General features: G+C 39.8%; 2 protein-coding genes across 2 annotated transcripts in view; both read right to left on the reverse strand.

Moving 5' to 3' along the window:
• Positions 1 to 1,190: 1,190 nt before the first annotated feature.
• The window catches only part of AGTPBP1 (ATP/GTP binding carboxypeptidase 1), a 241,452-nt gene continuing 223,213 nt past the window's right edge, over positions 1,191 to 19,429 (reverse strand). The window contains exon 27 of the mRNA XM_072606021.1: positions 1,191 to 4,647. Coding sequence (XP_072462122.1) covers positions 4,598 to 4,647 — 50 coding nt within the window. The 3' untranslated portion in view covers positions 1,191 to 4,597. The remainder of the gene's footprint in view (positions 4,648 to 19,429) is intronic.
• Positions 16,875 to 17,887, reverse strand: LOC140501916 (small ribosomal subunit protein uS13-like). Its single transcript, XM_072606035.1, has one exon. It carries the CDS (start codon positions 17,356 to 17,358, stop codon positions 16,903 to 16,905), a length of 456 nt encoding a protein of 151 aa, XP_072462136.1. The 5' UTR covers positions 17,359 to 17,887; the 3' UTR covers positions 16,875 to 16,902.

Here is a 19,429-nt window from a genome sequence, read left to right on the forward strand (position 1 = left end):
CTCCACCCCTGAATTAAGGCTGAAAGAAAATCATTTCAAATTTTTAAATAGGAGTTTGTTTGTCAAGTTACCAAGTAGAACAGAGAAGAACCCAATCTCATACCACTCTTAGCTTACTTGATTTTTCTGGTTTATTTGTGCAAAAGCAAAACATAAACTTAACCATAATTCCAGTATACTTTTAAGCAAGGGTTTGCTAGTAAGTATTTAATAGCCAGTTATCTATAAGAAAAAAAAATGTATACGATAGAATTTTAAGTTTAATCCAAATTATTAGCATTCTCTCTATCACCTTCTTAAACCTAGGGAACCAACAGAGCAATAAACCAAGCCCTTATTTGTAGCATTTGCCAATTTCTGAGGTGCAAATGTTCATGCTGAAAATTTAATGATCAGTTTTTGGGAGCCAGGTTCGGGCTGTCTCCAGCAAACTCTTGCTAGTGATGACTACAGACTGACAACAGAGGTTATGAGTTAATAGTAACTTATCCTTTTGTATATTTTAACGCTATGTAATTGAAGTCAATGGTGCTTAACCTGGGAACTTTTGAAAGAATATATTTTAGTGATTGTTTTAATATAATTGGATTCCTTTATAATTCTATGTATTTTATTTTATTCATTTAGAAATATTATTCTGAGAAGGGCTCCAAAAGCTTCACCAGACTCTGCCAAAAGGATCCATGACACAAAACAAGTTAAGAGCCCCTGCTTTAAGCCCACAGTAATTCTTATCCCCCTTTTGACTCCACAACCTTTATGTATGTCTCTCATTTCCTGGTCTAGGGTCCTTAATTAAACATATTATGCAATTAAAATATCCATACCACTTGGGAATTTTCTCTGAAGATCACCACCTTTGTCCCTTCAGCTTCTTAATCTCTACATTCCCTTCTCTTTCAGATTTCCTGCTTCCTGCTGCGAACAAGTTACAACTGCAATCAGAGTCTAGCCTTCATCCAGTCAGCCAAACTTCTCATCTCCTCTTGACAAGATACAAACAGGGGAAGAAATGAGCTGGACCAAGAAGTGAACAGCAAGAGATCAGGCCAGATGCCAATTTTGGAAATTACACCATGCTTTCAATGATGCCAAACTGCTTTGTGCAAACTGCAGATTTGTTAAGTTTGCTGCTCTACACCAGCAGCTCCGGCTCATGACTAGAAAGAAATGAGACAACTGAAGCCATCTAACCTTGAACAAAAAAGTTTATTTAATCAGCACACAAGAAGTATATTCAGTAAGGATGCAGCACAGGGAAGTGCAATCAGCAAGGATGCAGCACAGGGAAGTGCAATCAGCAAGGATGCGGAACAGGGAAGTACAATCAGCAAGGATGCGGCGCAGGGAAGTACAATCAGCAAGGATGCAGTTCAGGGAAGTACAATCAGCAAGGATGCGGCGCAGGGAAGTACAATCAGCAAGGATGCGGCGCAGGGAAGTACAATCAGCAAGGATGCGGCGCAGGGAAGTACAATCAGCAAGGATGCGGCGCAGGGAAGTACAATCAGCAAGGATGCAGTTCAGGGAAGTACAATCAGCAAGGATGTGGTACAGGTTCAGGTCAATGCAGTCTTCCTCATATCCACACAGAAACACATCTGACCAAAAGGGTATATTGGCTTCTATGGCAGTGGGATATCTATCAAGTCTGAAGAGCTCCTTACAGGGCTGGCCTTTTCATGCCCCAGACAACTGGGGGTCTATGTCAATAGCACAAGCTGTAGCCAACCAGACTAAACAGTCTTAGGGACAGATTCCCTGCCTTGGTGGAGATGTGGGTGGGGGGAAATGAATTCAGCATACCTGGCAGGGATACCTAGTGGTTATTACATCTACATACATGCCATACTTTAACCCAAGTCACTGTTAAAGAATGTCACACAACAAAGAATTTCTCTGAAGACCTACAAAGTTGACTTTGAATCCTTAAATACTAATCTTCGAGTTTCTCCATTCAAATGGTTTTAAACTGTCAAACTCTATTACTGTATGGTCCACATCTCTCCATCTTTTCTCCAAGAAAAAGAACCTTTATCAAATGAGAACCTTAATCAAATGCATTGCTAAAATCTAGGCAAGCTGTATCTATAGCTTTGTACTGAGTGAGTTGGTTTGGTGAACCTTTCAGAAAAGGAAATGTTTAGTCTGGCACAATCTATTTTTGATAAAGCTATCCTACTTTTTTGATACTGGTTTGTTTTTTTTTTAATTAGTTCCCTCTTTTTGGTGCCTCATTCTATGAGATATATATTTTTGCACATGACTAATTCAGGAATTTCTTTTTTCTTGACTGCCTCTTTGCTTTTAGGAATTTGTTCCTTTTAATTGAAGGGGAGGTGAAAGAAAGAGAATAAATGATCATTAATTGAAAATACAAAATAAAATAAAATCTCCATTAAAAACCATTTAAATTATGAATATCATTACAATTATGAGGGACAGCAAGGGACAGAATAAGAGGAAAACCAGCTGAGTAACAATCCAATTCATTTTCCACTGAGAATGTCAAAGTTCCTATAATATTAATATTTTAAAAAGTTGAAAAATAGGGGGAAATGTTTAGAATTATAACATTAAATCATTTAAAATTTTTAAATGATCGATTCTAGGAATTAAAGTCAAACTCATTGGCCAGTTTTCAAACTGGATTCTCTTTTCTCTTTTGAAAATCAGGACATCTTCTTCCATTCTGTTCTCCACAGTTTCCCAAACAGTTACCATAGCCTCCTACAAACAAGTTCACAAGCAGCAACAGAAAAAACCCCAGCAATGGGAGTAGATTGGAGAACCTTGCCTAAGAGATGGGTCATCATCATCTCTGCCTGCCTGTCTCCCTGCGGAGTCTCAATGTCTGTCTCACCACACACTTTAAGCTGCTGTCCATTTGTCTCAGTTCACTCTTGCTTCTTCCCCTTTACACAACACTTGCCCAGCAGTCTGCTGCTACCATCTCTGCATCCACAATTGTGTTTATTTTGTCTCCATAACCCAGGAACCCTAAACTCTCTCCCAGTGCTGCTCTCCCAGCAGCCTCTGATCTCAGTTTTATCTGTGTGTATACATATATATGTATATGTGTGTGTGCATATACATATATGTATGAGTGTACATATCCATGTTATGTTTACATTTATGTGCATATATGTATATGTGTGTATAGTACATGTATCCTTTGTTCCTCTTGCAGACTATGTGGATTAAGGAGGAAGGAGAGGCATAAGATAGTTACTGACATCTTTTACAGAACTCATATGCTCTGGGTGAGTCCTCTCTGAATGTAACTTTCAGTAGACAAATGACCGGGACCTAGATTTGAATATAAATCAATGAATGAATAAGAAAGCATTTGTAAAGTGCTCCCTTTGTGCAAAGCACTATTTTAAGTGCTGGAAAGACAAATTCTTCTTCTCAAGCATCTAACATTCTAATAGGGAAAGAGAACAGATATAGAAAAATTTGAGCTGCAAGTTTGATGGAAAAGCTCCATCCAACGGTTCTTACACTGCAGTGGCAAAAACAAATAGCAATGCATCTTCTTTAGGGTCATTTCCAGTGATAAAATGATATCCATTTCTGATGCTGAGAAACTGGATGATGCCAAGGTTAAAATTTGTTTTTCTGGGTCATGTAGAAGCTTAGGAGGTAGAGACTACGGAACCTGCAGAGACAGTTGCTGGTCAAATATTCACAAAGAGTGCTCCTCTGGCTGGTTTCTTGGTAAGGGCTGGATTAGAATCAGGACTGATGGTCTGGAAAGGGCTGCTATTTCCAGGGATCCTGGACTTCCTAATCATCAGTAGCAGTTGGTCAGCAGATGGTTTTGGTGGTAGTAGAAATGTTGTCTACTTGACGTATCTACTCCCCTGGACAACGCCTTTATTAAAACTAGACTGGAAGTAGGCCTGGCCATCTGGTGTGAGGAGGAGTTGTGCTATTACTGTGACTCTTTGGCTTACTTGCCCCATTGGGAGCAGTTGGTGTTGGTGGGAATGGAGGAGCCCCTTCACCAAAAGGTTTGCTCCCCTAGACAACTATAAGAGGTAATTAAACATGAAGATACAAATAACAGGCCAATTTTTGTCAGTTAACCAATTCCTCCTATGGATCTTGGTTATTTGAATAACCTCCTTAACCCCATTGGAAGAGTCAAATATTTACTGCACACTACCTTCTCATGATGAGATTGCAAGACCCAAAAAACCATTCCTCCTCTGAAATAGAACATCTAATTATGCAGCCCCTTCAGCATAAAAGCATCTCATTACTGGAAGGAGATTGGGCAAAGGACTGGTGTGACATGGAAGGCATCATCCATGATCCTTGGATATGCAAAAGAATTAGGACTAGTATCACATAATCAACTCCAAACAGGCATAAAATGAGTTCTCCATTGTGTACAATTTTCCATCCTGGTTTTCATTTATGCAGTACTTATCACCATAGCATCTAAATACATTACAAAATAAAGAACATATCAAGTTATTAAAATGAAAAGCACAATGGGAGTGGGCAGGCAGCCTAGGAAGTTTGGGCAATGTCAGCTTGGTGGCTGTTGTTCTTTTTTTAAACAGGCAGATTCTTCTTCATGGAGAATTCAACATCTGGAAAGTTTCCGCTTGTAAATTCCAGATGTTCTTTGGTTATCTGTGAACAAGAGAAGTTCTCATTTTTGCATTTAAAAAATGAAATCAACCCTTCCTACTTCTCACTCAACAGCAATGGAACAGATTTCCTTAGATTTCATTCTCTTTTCTCCCACAAGGTATTCCCTCTGAGAGTAGACCATGCATGGAAAATTTACACTCCAAGGGATGACTCCCCTAAGAATTTCCCTTTTAAATGGGGAGGGAGGGATTAGAATGGCCACCTGCATAAAGTCCCCTATAACTCTTATGACTAATCTGTGGCATCCAGGGGACCAAATCTTGGTCGGCAGAAGGTCCACCTGAGTCTTATTCATACCACTCCAGGTTGTTGAGCGATTCATCTATTCCCTGATTTATTTCCCATTCTTTTCCATAAAAGGACCATAAATTTTGGGGAATGACTGAACAAGTTGTGGTATATGAATGTAATGGAATACTATTGTGCTATAAGAAATGATGAGAAGGCAGATTTCAGAAAAACCTGGAAAGACTTATATGAACTGATAACTGAGTGAAGTGAGCAGAACCAGAAAAACACTGTACACAGCTACAGCCACATTGTGCAATGACTAATTCTGATAGACTTGGCTCTTCTCAGCGATGCAAGGTTCTGAGACAACTCCAAAAGGCTCATGATGGAAAATGCTATCCATACATATCTAGAGAAAGAATTACAGAGTCTGAATGCCGATTGAAGCCTACCATTTGTTCTCTCTCTCTTTTCTGTTTTGTTTTGTTTCTTCTTTCTCGTCGTTTATTCCATTGGTGATAATTTTTCTTTACAACGTGACAATGTGACAATGTGTTTAACAGGAATGTATATGTAGAGCCTATATCAGATTGTATGCCATCTTGGGGAGGGGCTTGAGGAGGGAGGGGAAGAAAATCTAAAATTCAAAAGTTTGTGGAACTGAATGTTGTAAACTAAATATATATATTTTAGATGGCCATAATTTCTATTCCTAACTGAACGAGGTACTACAAGAGAGCAGTGAGAGAATTCAATGTGCGTGTACAGGTACACATGTTTGCATGTGTATGCACTGAGAACATAAGTCTGTGTTTGCATGTGGTGTTGCACATCTATATGTTCATATATAAATGGTCTGAGTACCTATCTGGGAGATTTAAAATATAGGAATATAATATGTAACCTGAGAAAGCTTATCCTTCAAAAATTATAACATTTTATAGCACTTTACGTTTTAACCCATCAACAGCATTTATTACATAATTATTATATACCAGTAACTATAATAATAGCTAGAGATAAAAAGAAAGGCAAAAAATAAAATCAGTTCCTTCCTTCAAAGATCTTACAACCTACTGGAAGAAACAACACACATGAAACAGAACAGACAAAATAAATGCAGAGCAGAAGGCGCGGAGCCTTAGAGGGAAAGGTACCAACACCTAGGAGAACTAGGAAAGGTCTCCTGAAGGAGACAGTACTTGCTGTTGCTGCTGTTGTTACTGTCCATTGGTTTCAGTCACGTCTGACTCAGTGATCCCATTTGAATTTTTTTGGCAAGTTTGCCATTTCCTTCTCCAGCTTATTTTACAGATTAATGGAAGTAAATTAATGGAAGTAAACAGGGTTATGTGACTTGCCCAGGGTCACACAGTCACTAAGTGTCTGAGGCTGGATTTGAATTCAGGTCTTTCTGACTCCAAGCCCTCACTCTGTTCACTGCACCACCTAAATGATACTTGAGCTGAGTATTAAAGGAATGGGGGACAGCCCATAAAGGTGCAGAAACAGGGGATGGGATTGTGTTGTGGGGAAGGGTCCAAGTGCACTCTTCACAACAACCCAGTGAAGTAAATAGTACAATTACCATAATGCCAATTTCAAGATACAGAAATGCAGCAGGGTGTGCCAAAGTCAGCCTACAGGTTAATGAGAGGCAATTCTTCAATTTTCAGTGTGCGCATTTATACCTGGGAAGTGGGCAAAGGCTATAAATCAGGGCTTTGATTTATCATCCTACTGATTTCCAGATTTAAGAAGGTGAGGGAAAAACTGTTAATAATACAGATTAAACTTAAAAGTATATCATATTTTTTCCTAGAGAGTCAGCTGGTCCTGTTCCCAAAAGGCTATAAAGCTGTGAATTTCTTCTGATCCAGCAATACCACCACTAGGTCCATATGCCAAAGAGATCAAAGAGAAAGGAAGAAGACCTATCTACACAAAAATATTTTTCACAGCTCTTTTTGTGGTGACCAAGAACTGGAAATTGGGGGATGTCCCTCAGCTGGGGAATGGCTGAATAACTTATGGTATATGAATGTAATGGAATACTATTGTGCTATAGGAAATGATGAGCAGGGTGATTTCAGAAAAACCTAGAAAGACTTATATGCACTGATGCAAAATGAAGTGAGCAAAACCAAGAGAACATTGTATACAGTAACAACATTATTGCATGATGATCAACTGTGAATGACTTAGCTCTTCTCAGAAACGTAACGATCTGAGACAATCCTGAACGACTCATGATGAAAAATGCTATCCACCTCTAGAGAAAGAACTGATGGAATCTGATTGCAGATTGAAGTATATATTTTTCACTTTATTTTTTTGTGGGTTTGGTGGTTTTTCTTTGGGAGGGGTCTGTGTTTTCTTTCACAACATGACTAATATGGAAATATGTTTTGCATGTTTGCACATGTATAACATATCAAATTGTCTCAGGGATGAGGAGGAAGACAGAGGGAGAGAATGTAGAACTCAAAATTTAAAAAAAAAAATGTTAAAAATTGTTTTTACATGTGATTGGGAAAAATATTATTAAAATTAAAAACAAAACAAAATAAAATTTGCCAGTACAGTGCTCAAACTAAGGCTCAGAGACTTAATGTAATTTTTCTCTGGGTAACTGTCAATTTGTATTCTTTGGAAATGTTACTATTCTCAGACTTTCAGCCAATAAAATGTTGGTGTTTAAAAAAAAATGAACCTTTGTTTCCATAAAAAGTTAGGCATCATTAAATGGCCTGTTCAATTGCCCAAAACGTTTCAGGCTATTCTCCTCCTCCTGTCCTCCTCTGTGCCAAGATTATTCATCATCCATTAGCACTATCTATTCAAGACAAATATATTTAATCTATTTTGCCTGGCACTCAGTAGGCACTTAAATGCTTACTGACTGACTTGAGTTGTCTATTTGCATATCATAATCAAGAAGGCAAAGGCATTTATTTCTTTATCCACTTGGTTTTCTCATGTGAATAGAGAGGACAAACTCTTTTGAGCATTATGGGCCACTTTTAGGAGGTCCTGAAAACATTCCAAGGTTTGATTTGGCCACCCCAAGGTCAACCATGAAAAGCAGCATTTACAGAACCTCTTCATCCATAGGGAATCCCTCTTTCTCAAATCATATTGAACATTTGCCATGAAAGTGGCAAATACCTTAAGTAAGCATATATCTCTCTCTGTTTCATTCTTCACCTGATATTCTTAATCAAAGGCTCATTTAATGGTTATCTCTGCTGTTATATCTTTCAAGGAATATTGTATGACTTTGACAAATGTACGGGAGATACCTTATTTCAGCCATCTTTGGATGGCTTTGCTTAGCTGGATGTCTCATTAGTAGTATCTATTAGCACTATCTACTCCAAAGAGTAGAGGCAGCTAGGTGGCTCAGTGGATAGAGCTCTGGGCCTGGAGTTCAAATTAGCCCTCAGACACTTAACGACTGTGTGACCCTGGGTAAATCACTTAACCTCTGTTGGACTTAATTAATGGGAGAAGTAAATGACAAACCATTTCAGTATCTTTGCCAAGAAAAAACCTTATGGGGTCACAAAGAGTCACATGTGACTGAATGACCTTACAACAACTCTAAAGAGCAGTGCATGTGCACATGTTGAGCATTAGCAGAGTATAAGACATTATAAATGAGAAGTTATTTGGGAGAAGCGGCATGAAGAATGTCATAGGGGCAGCTAGGTGGTGTTGTGAATAAAGCACCAGTCCTGCAGTTAGGAAGACTTGAATTCAAATTCGGCCTCAGATGCTTACTAGCTGTGTGACCCTGGACAAGTCACAACCCTGATTGCCTCAGAAAAAAATGTCAGAGAAATGTATGCTTGAAAAAAAAAGATGCTGCTACTGAGAGATACCTTCAAACTTCTTCTTTCTATCTCTTCTCACTAGATCATGGCTAGAAGGGGCCCCAGTCATGCAGCCTGATCTTATTTTACAGATGGAGAAATCGAACTGAAGTGTCGAAGACTGTTAATACTAGAGGAAGAATTAGAAATCAGGTCCTCTAAATGCAAATGCAAATGCAATGCTTGTTTCACCAGATTACTGAAATGACCTCCTAACTGATTTCCTGCCCCAAGTCTCTCCCCACTTCAGTGCATTCTCCGTCCTGCTGCTACAGTGATTTTCCTTCAGCACAGATCTGACCATGTCACTTCCTTATTTAATAAACACCAGTGGTTGTCTATTGCCCCCAGAATCAAACACAGAATCATCTGTTTAGGTTTTAAAGCCCTTTATAACTTTGTTCCACTCTATCTTTGAAGCCCCTTTAAACACTGCTCCACTTCTTAAACTCAGATCCAGCCAAACTAGCTTTCTCTCACATATGACACTCCATTTCCCACCTCCTTGCCTTTGCCCTGGATGTCCTCCATGCTTATGATGCACTCCCTTCTTGTCTCTGTCTCAGAATGCTTCTCTTTATCCAGACTCAGCTCAAGTGTCAACTTCTACATGAAGCCTTTCCTATTATTCCCAATACTAGTGCCCTCCCTCTGAAGAAACAGAGGGAAGGATAGTTACAAAATGGAGTCGGTTTTGTGTGAGAACGGAGAGAACCAATTGGATGCCATCTCATGAACCCTACCATGAACCAATTGGATGCCATCTCATGAACATCTTGCTCTGCCATATGTATTTTCTTCCATCTTGTTCTTTTTCTGCAAATCATTTATGGGAAAATAGATGGTATAAGTCACCTCTTGTTTCATAAAATGCAGGTGGATGAGATTAATCAGAAGCTCCCAATTCTGGGAAAGGAAAGACCTCAAAACCTACTTGCCCCCTCCCAACTTGAGCAAAACTCACTTTCTCTGCATCCCAACTTGGAACATCCATCATCTTTCCTCCAAACAGAAATCAGATTACCTAATCTTGTATCCTGGTTTATTTCCTGTTAATTGTTTTCTTTTAATGCATAAAAATCTATCTTCCCCTGTATTCAGGGTCCTGTGCCAGGCAGAGTAGGCCAGGTCCCAATTTGTAATGCAATTGGCACACATTGCTTAATAAATCATTATGCTCAAAAGCACAGACCTTTATTTCCTCATCTATTTCAGATTTCACCTGACACACCTCTCAAATCGCTTTGCATTTAACACCATGTATTTATTCTCTTTATGCAGAGGAAACTAGGGGACACAGTGGATAGAAAGTTGGACTTTGAGTCAAGAAGAAGGTTCAATTTGAGCCTTGGCACTTACTAGCTGTGTGACCCTGGGCAAGTCACTTAACCTCTATCTGCCTCAGTTTCTTTATCTGTAAAGAGAGGATAATAATAGTGCTTAACTCTCCCCACCAGGGTTATTGTAAGAACAAAGAGACAATATTTGTAAAGTAATTTGCAAACCTTACAATGCTACATAAATGCTATCTACCATTATTATTTCTTCCATACATACTTACATTTCTTCTATTTTCCCTCAGATGGCATGTCACTCCTGAGTAGGCATTGTTTCATTCTTTGCATTTGCTTTGCCAATGCCTAGTACAGCACCTGGCATATACTAGATGTTTAATAAGTGTTGGTTATTGATTGATTGTACCACACCATATTTTCTATATTTTTTATCATCCTTCCCTATGTCTTTCTACCTTTTCACTGAAGTCACCAAATATCATAGCATATATTGATAAAATTGAAAATTTCATCAAGTTATTTTGAAGATTTCTCTCCTTTTCCATCTCATGGGCATTGTTTCGGCCCTGATGGCTCAGACTGCATGTAAATAGAAATTGTTTCTATTTTGACCAGAAACCCTGAGGTCTTCCAGTCCCAGAATGATTTTTTTTAACTAGGTAAAAGAGGTCATTCTTTGCCTTATTTCTTACCTAGCCTTAATCACTGGATTTGCATTGCCTCAGTCAAACTGAGACCTGGGAAAACCTTAATTTTAAAAGGCCAATGTTTCCCACTGCATCCAGAACCATCTACAAGTCGTTATAATTTATATCTGGCCACTGGACCCAGATGGCTCCAGAGAAGAGAGTGAGGCTGCTGACTTTGCACAGCCCTCCCTCACTTAAATCCAATTCACTTGCAAATCACAGCCTCACCTTCCTGACATCTTGGTCCTCTTCTAGAAGGAAGGACAAACAACGACCTTTCTCATCTTTTATGGCAGACAATGGCACAGAAGTAGCGATTATTTTTGTGGTAGACTTTTTTGCAAATACTTATCTCTATTATTAAAATATGATACGACCAAATGTCCCATGACACAATCTTTCTTGATATCTTTAGACAAACAATACATCCAGCTCTGTCAAGTTCTTTGCCTATCTGAGCACCGATAGGCCTTCCATCAATACCATTTTTTGAGCCTTGTATCCCAAGAGCCTAGCAGAGGACGGGGTAGGTTCTTCATAAACATTTATTAATGGAACTGAAATTGAAGTGAATTCTGTTTAATCTATAGCAAGCATGTAGGGATTGATAAAATGAAGTTTCTCTAGGAGTTTAATCATTGACGGTCATTAGGGAGGAGTCTTAAATTTAGATGCCAAATGGCAAGCTAATGTTTATAACTAGTCTACAAAATGTGATTGATTCTTACTACCGCTCCCCATTTTTACCTACCCCCCCTTTTTAACACTTTGCCATTGTCACTACAGAAGCAGAAAAGGGGCCCACAGGATTGAGGGTCATTTTGCATTTTCCTTTGTTGCCAGCTTACCATACCCAAACAAATTATTATAAAGTGGACAGCTGATTGGCGACAAACTTCTCTGTACTTGGCTCAGTATATTTTCTCAGGAACTTTCTGCCATCAGCATTACTCAGATAATTTTCAAGAACTTACAGAATTTGTGCTTCAGGTAAAATTTGCCAATAGAACCTACCAGAATTTGTGCTCAAGGTAAATTAGATGAGCCAGGCTGGAATCCTGAATTACATATTTAAATAACTATAACATAAAAGACAGAGGACTTGGGTGGAAAAAACTGTAAAAAAAACCCTAAGATTTTAGAGAAAAACAGTAAAAAAGAAGGAAATGAAGGAAGAGAAGAAAAAAGAGAAGAGAAAAGAAGAAGAAAGAAGAAAACAAAACAAAACGAAAAGAAAGCAAACCACCTCTTCCATGGCTGGGCTCAGGGCACCGCCAGCGGGCCTCAACCAACTTATGGAGATATTGGTCTCTCAAGGTTCTTACCCTCCCTTTATTTACTGATCCCCTTGCCCAGGAAATCTCATTGAAGTGCCCAGTGACCTTTTCCTTTCTCCTTCCTATTTTTGCCTTTAAAATCACACAATTTTCAGGAAAAGAAGGTCATGCCACTTATAGTATAATATGAATTTCAATCAGTATATTACCTCTCCCAAGGGTACCTCATTTTAATTTTTATCTCAAACTGCGGGATAACATCTAAGTGGCACAGGGGGTACAGCCCTGGCCTTGGAATCTGGAAGACTCATTGTGAGTTCAAATCTGGCCTCAAACATTTACAGGTCTCATCCTCAAGGACCAGTGTGTTTCTCCCCAAATCTTCATTTGGCCCTAGGCAGGCCTCCTTCAAGCATTGTTCAGCCCATGACTCTCCTCCAGTTGGTATGTTCTTCTCTGAAATTCCCCTTGAGGAAGCACTGTGCCAGGCAGGCTCAGCTCATGACTCTCCAGACCACTGCCCTACTTTTCCATTTTTTATGTTGTCTTCTCCCAACAGAATTTAAGCTCCTCAGGGGAACATATTGTCTTTCTACTTATTTATATGTATAACCCCAGCACTTACCACAAGGCCTGGTACATGGCACAACTTTTGTGACTTCAGTTACCAATTCCTAAAGAATTACCTTATTGGTCCTCAGGTATGAACTGCTGGAGTGTTTGTCCTGTTCTAAGTCAGCCACACAGTTATGTCACAAAGAGTCTGGGGCTTCCTTTGAACTCGTCTTCCTGACTTAAAGCCCAACCTTCTATCCATTGTGCCAACTAAACTTCCTCCATAGTGTGCAGTGTATAAACCTCTGGGCATGGGAGAGGAGAACTTGAGTTCAAATTTAGCCTCAGGCACCTACTAGCTGTGTGACCCTGGGCAAGTCACTTGGCCTCTGTCTTACTCAGTTTCCTCAGCTATAAAATGTGGACAACAATACTACTCCACAAGGTTATTGTGACAATAATGAGATAATATTTGTAAAGTACTTAGCAGTGTTTGACACTTAACAAATGTGTGTTCCCTTGTTTTCACTATATTTTTCTCCAAAGAGATCAGGAAGCAGCGGCATGCTGGTAAATGTCTAACAACTCGATCTCCCCATCCTCCCCCCCAAAAAATACACTTAATGCACTTTTAAGTTTAATCTACATTTTCTCCATTAGTTTATTAAATCTAGACAATCAACAATAAGTCAAACCTTGGTTTGATGCTGAAACTTTAACAACTTTAACGGTGAAAATTTAACAATTGGTTCCTATGAGCCAGGTTCAGCTAACTCCAGTAACGAGTCTCTCTCCAATTAGGCAGGATTGGCCTCCGCTTCGGGGGGGGGGGGGGGGGTGCTGTACCTATAATTGTTGTGGTTCAGTCGTTTTTGTTGTGTCTGACTCTTTGTGACCCCAGTTTGGGGGTTTTCTTGGCAAAGATATTGGAATGCTTTGCCATTTCCTCCTCCAGTTCATTTTACAGAAAAGGATACGGAGGCAAACAGGGTTAAATGACTTGCCCAGGGTCACATAGCTGGTGTCTGAGGTTGGATTTGAACTCAGAAAAAGCAATCTTCCTAACTCCAGGTCTGCTGTGCCACCTAGCTACCCTGTTGCACCTACGATAGTGCGATGCAAAGGATTTCGGGGCTGATTTGAACAAGATGTGTTCGGAGATGTACTCTGAGTGCCAAAGGAAGGTGGTCTTGTAAAGTTCATCAGCTTTTAAAAGTAACCCTAGTTCTGGCCAAATATCAACTGGCAAACCTAAAGGAGTGTGTTTTACATCACTGCTGTTCACATCCAGGGCCAAATTTCCAGGAGTGGCTTCTTAAGCATGATCCTCTTAAGCTGGATTTTCACAGACCTGTTAAACAACTTCCAGAAAGGATATGCAAGAACTGTTGGCACAAGAGAATTTGGCCCCATGAGTTAAGGGCTTAAAGTATCATAACACCATGGATCACTTGAAAATCAGTTTTTATCTTCAAAATGAGGTATGTGATTGTCAAACTCTTTATATATCCCTTCTAGGATTACCTTGGTTTGTTTTTTTTTTTTTACCATTATCATTATTAGTATTATTTCCCCCAATCCAGAGCAATATGATATAGTGTGGAAAGAGCCCTATACATGGAGTAAAAGCCTGGATTTTAATCTAGGCTTTTTAACCTAGGCTCTGCCATTCATGAATTATGTAGCCTTTCATTTATCTTGTCCCCTTTCTGAATCTGTCTTCTTTTTTTAAATAAGGAAGTTAGACATTAAATGATCTCTAAGGTCCATAAAACTTGTGTTTCATTATTATGGCATCAGGGATATAAAAGCATGAGGAGCAGTTACTTTGCTAGTCATTAGCAGACTCGTAGCATTAGGGCCATAACGATAGAGTCCCATCAGGAAATGCCTACCACATCGTTACTGCCTCCATTTTATTGCTCTGAACGCCTTCCTTTCTTTTTAAAAATTCAACGTTTAGAAGTATGCCCTGCCTCACACTTAGAGAATAAGAATGTCAGAGCTGGAAAACATCTCAAAGGCCATGGAGTCCAACCTGGACCTGAACAGAGATTCCCTCCTACAACCTAGCCAGCAAACCATTTTCTAGCATCCTCTTGAAGGTTTCCTGAGGAGGAAAAAGTGAGGCTGGTGACCTGCACAGCCCTCCCTCCCTCAAAACAAAGTCAAGTGCAAGTCATGTCATCAATTCTGACATCATGATCTTCTCCGAAAATGAAGGAGAAACACAACCTGTGAGCAGATCAAAGTGCCTGAATGGAGACCCAGCTAGAAGGGTAACCCAGCTTATCCTCTCCCTTCTGACTCCCCCCACTTCCTTGGGATTTACCGGCTAGATGTCTTCTCCTCTTTCCTTCCTTGTCGTTCCCACAACTTTAAACCCAGAGCACTCTGAAGCCACAGGCTGGACAACAATGGGTTCCTGGCAAGCTCCACTCAATGGCTGGCTTAGAGTGGCTGTCAATAGTAATAGTTTCTGTTTCCCTCCCAGTGTCATTTAGTTATTTTTTCTTTTGTTCATTGTTCAGGCCATTGCCTGACTACTTTTTAGAGAGACCTATTCACTCAATGGGCATTACCTCCCTCTAAGTGAGTACCTAAAAAGGTCAAGGTCTCCCATTGTATCCTGGGCCACCTCCAGTCATCCTGATGAATATCCAGTCACCGGACTCAGATGGCTCTGGCGGAGAAAGAGAGGATGGTGACCTTCCACAGCCCTTCCTCCCTCAAAACAAAGTCATGTCATCATTTCTCTGATGGTGTGGTCTTCTTCAAAAATGAAGAATGAGCACAACAACCTGAAGGTTTCCTATATTGGAGAGTCCACCAATTCCTGAAGCAACTCATTCCACTTATGGGCAGTTCCTATTTCTAGGAAGTTTTTCCCTTATGGCTTCTCCATAACATCTGCCCATTGCTCTCACATCTACCCTCTGGAGGCAGAATGGAATCTGATCCTTCTTTCACAAGTCTACTCCACAAACAACTGAATATAGCCATTAGAATCCCCTTCTCTTCACCTTTTCCCCTTCTTCCCCGTTAAGTCTTCCCTTCTCTGGGTTAAATACCCAGCACGGTCTCTTATTCTTTCACCTCACCCTGAACAATGCAGCACCCTCCCAGAACTGATTTCAGTAGAGTTTTCTGGCTCTGCGTTGACATAATTGGGCTTCCAGTCCATTAACACCACCAAATCACTTTCACTGGAATTGCTGTCAAGCCACATCTCTCATACTATATTAATACAGTTGACTTTTTGGACCCAAGAATACAACCTAATATTTATTCTTATGAAATTCAATTTTATTAGATTTAGTCCGTCATTTTGGTTATTGAATCTCTATGAATATTGATTCCATCCAGTTTTAAATCATCTTTAAATCTGATAGCCATGTGATCTCTGTCTATATTCAAGTTGTTTATCTCTAGAATATAACAGGGACCTCCTAAGTGAGGAAATGCTCCTACCAATGCAAATAGACAGATTCTGGCTTGAGATAAGAAGAAATTCCACCTAGCTTTGTTTTCTGGGGCCAAGCAGAATAAATTTAATCACAGGATCACAGATTAGGTCCATGAGTGGAATAAGTTCCCTCCAGAAGCAGCATGTTTTCCATCACCTGAACCCTTCGAGCAAAAGCTAGATGACCACCTGTCATTTATGTTGTTAAGAACATTCCTTTTCCAATATGAGCTGGACTAGATGGCCTCTGAGGTTCCCTTTGAGAGTCTGATTCTGAGGCTCAGTTCTATCCTTTTCCCCTCATCTCCCATCAATCTAAACCTCCAAAAAAAATTTTTTTTAAATACCAGACAACAGGCTATATGACAAAGTCTAATAGCAAACCAATGCATTTGTATTTCATTTGGGAAACTTTAATGGACCTCTGCCAAGCACCTCCAAGCTGAGCAGCTGGCTGAACACACACCACTAGTGACTCACATTTGCGTTTGTAAGGGGAAACAAATAATTAAAAAAGATCAAAGACTCAATGTGATAATGAGAAACATGTTCATTGCTGCTCATCTACTGCTAAAAAATCTTTACTTACAGGGATTAAAATTTTTTATAAGGAAAAAATTTTATTATGGGCCTAGTTTGGGGCTTACTCTGGGCTTAGAACTTTTCCTCTCAGGTGGGTGACATCGCTGCTTGCCACAGTCATAACCAAAGAGTCAGGAAAACATCCATGAATGCCTCAACTCTGCTTTCATGCTTCATTCACTTGCATTTCTTTTATGTATACATATATATATATATATATTTTGTTATAAACTATTTATTAATAGACAAGGCCAGTGAAGTCGTTTACTTCTTGGACACACCCACAGTGCGACCTCTGCGGCCTGTAGTCTTGGTGTGCTGGCCTCGAACCCGGAGACCCCAGAAGTGCCGAAGCCCACGATGTGCCCGAATCTTCTTCAGTCGCTCCAGATCTTCATGCAGCTTATTGTCCAGACCGTTGGCCAAAACCTGGCTATATTTTCCATCTTTTACATCCTTCTGCCTGTTAAGGAACCAGTCTGGAATCTTGTATTGCCGGAGATTCTGCATGATGGTGATCACACTCTCTACCTCATCTTCAGTGAGCTCACCAGCCCTCTTGGTGAGGTCAATGTCTGCTTTCCTCAGCATTACATGAGCATATCTTCGACCCACACCCTTGATGGCTGTGCTGGCAAAAGCTATTTTCCGCCATCCATCAATGTTGGTGTTGAGCACTCTCAAAATGTGCTGGAACTTCTCGGGGATTACAAGAGACATGGCTGCAACGGCGGCGTGAGAGCCTTCTCTGGAAGAGCTTGCGTTTCTTTTCTAGGCCTCAGTGTTTTCATCTGTAAAATTATGGTGGGGAGGGTGAACTACGTAAACTCTAAGATCTGTCTAGCATTCAAACTCCATGAGTCTGTGATTCTTTCTTCATGTGGAAGGCAGCCCTTTAGGCCTTTAAACGTCCCTCATCTCTCTCCTCTGGACTGCAAATGTTTCAAACGCTGAAGAATTGAGTTTCTCAGAGAGAAAATGTAACCCTGTCTTTCAGGACAACTGTGCTTTGTACATACTGTAGCATATTTCAGCCCTGTCTCACTCTTTGTGACCCCATTTGGGGTAGAAAACAATTGGCAAAGACGCTGGAATGGTTCGCCACTTCCTTCTCCAGCTCATTTTATAGATGAGGAAACTGAGGCAAACATAGAGTTAAGTAACTTGCCCAGGGTCACACAGGGAGTAAGAATCTGAGGCAGGATTTCAGCTCAGGTCTTCTTGACTCCTGGTCTTCCTACTCCAGACAGGTTCTGTCCACTGTGCCACCCAGATACCCTTGCACACACAGGCAGTTTCAAAATATCTGTTAAATGTGATAACTTGAAAATAAACTTGAAAATCAGTCTCCTTGAGATTGATTATAAATATAAATGTGTGTGTATATATATATATATATATATATATGTGTGTATGTATATACATACATACACACATATGTGTGTATGTATGTATATATGTATATAATATGTAGTAGTTAATATATTTTTTCCACCAATAACAAATATCTCATGTATCTTCAGTCTTTCTTTCTTCACTCATCCTTTACCATCTGCCTACAAATATGCTCAGAAATCCCAAGTCCCAATGAAAACCCTTCCCTTTCACCTTTCTATAATATCTAACTCTTTGAGACCGCTAGGTGGCACAGTTGGTAGAGTACTAGCCCTTGAATCAGGAAGACTCATCTTCTTGAGTTCAAATCTGGTCTCAGACACTTACTAGCCACATGTCCCTGAGCAAGTCACTTAACCTTTTGCCTCAGTTTCCTCATCTGTCAAATGAACCAGAGAAGGAAATGGCAAACCACTCCAGTATCTACCAAGAAAACCCCAAAAGGGGTCACGAAGAAATGACAGAACAGTAACAACAAAAACCCCATCTCTCTTCTCCGTTTCACTGCTAAATTCTATTGAGTTATCTAACCCTACTTCCTGACGACCTTGGTAATCTTTCCTTAACTCCTGTAATCTGTCTTCTGCTTCTACTGAAACTTACCAACAGCCTCCTCATCACCACATTCAATAACCTTTTACTCTCACTCTTTATTCTCCTTGACCTCTCTGCTACTTTTGAGATTACTGAACCCTCCCCTTCCTTGGCTTCAAAGTCATAGAGCCCTCCTGATTTACCTTTGATCTTTCACTCCGTTATTTTATATCTCTTTCTTTTTTTCTTACCCAAAATGTTTGCTCCCACCTCTTCTCTTCCTACACTCTACATGTTACCAGTTTCACTCACTCCTGTGTGTGATTTTCTCTCTCCTCTCCTTCCCCAGTCTTCCATTGTGCCCTTGGGAATACATGTTCTATTATTGACAAACTGCCCTTCATATTAGATCTGTCCTTTTTCCCACCTGAAAACTGCTTTTTATATATTATGCATTCACGTTATGTATGCATAATGACTTTCCCCCCAAAGACTTAGGTACTGAATAAATTCTTGTTGAATTGGATTACATCCAGTAGCTTCCATGATCACTGCTATGTAGATGAATCACAAATCAATTTCTTGAGTCCAGACTTCTCTTGGGAGTTGCCAGCAACATGTTTTCCACTGTTCAACATTTTTTAATCTGACTTAACTAAAGCCATAGAAAGCATGCTTGTCAAATCTGTAGGCGATAAAAGTTGGGAGGGATAGCCAACACTTTAGATTTCACAGTTATTAAAATGAACATAAAAAGATAAAATTAAATGAGGACAAGTGTAAAGTTCTACATTTATCGTAAAAAAAAAATGAACTTCTTGAATGCATGATGGGAAAAGTAAGGCTAAACTCCAGTTCATTT

This window comes from Notamacropus eugenii, chromosome 1 (assembly GCF_028372415.1).
Source record: "Notamacropus eugenii isolate mMacEug1 chromosome 1, mMacEug1.pri_v2, whole genome shotgun sequence".
Taxonomy (NCBI): Eukaryota; Metazoa; Chordata; class Mammalia; order Diprotodontia; family Macropodidae; genus Notamacropus; species Notamacropus eugenii.

Coding starts and splice junctions, on each gene's coding strand:
- LOC140501916 (XM_072606035.1), bottom strand. CDS start 17,358: ATGTCTCTTGTAATCCCCGAGAAGTTCCAGCACATTTTGAGAGTGCTC.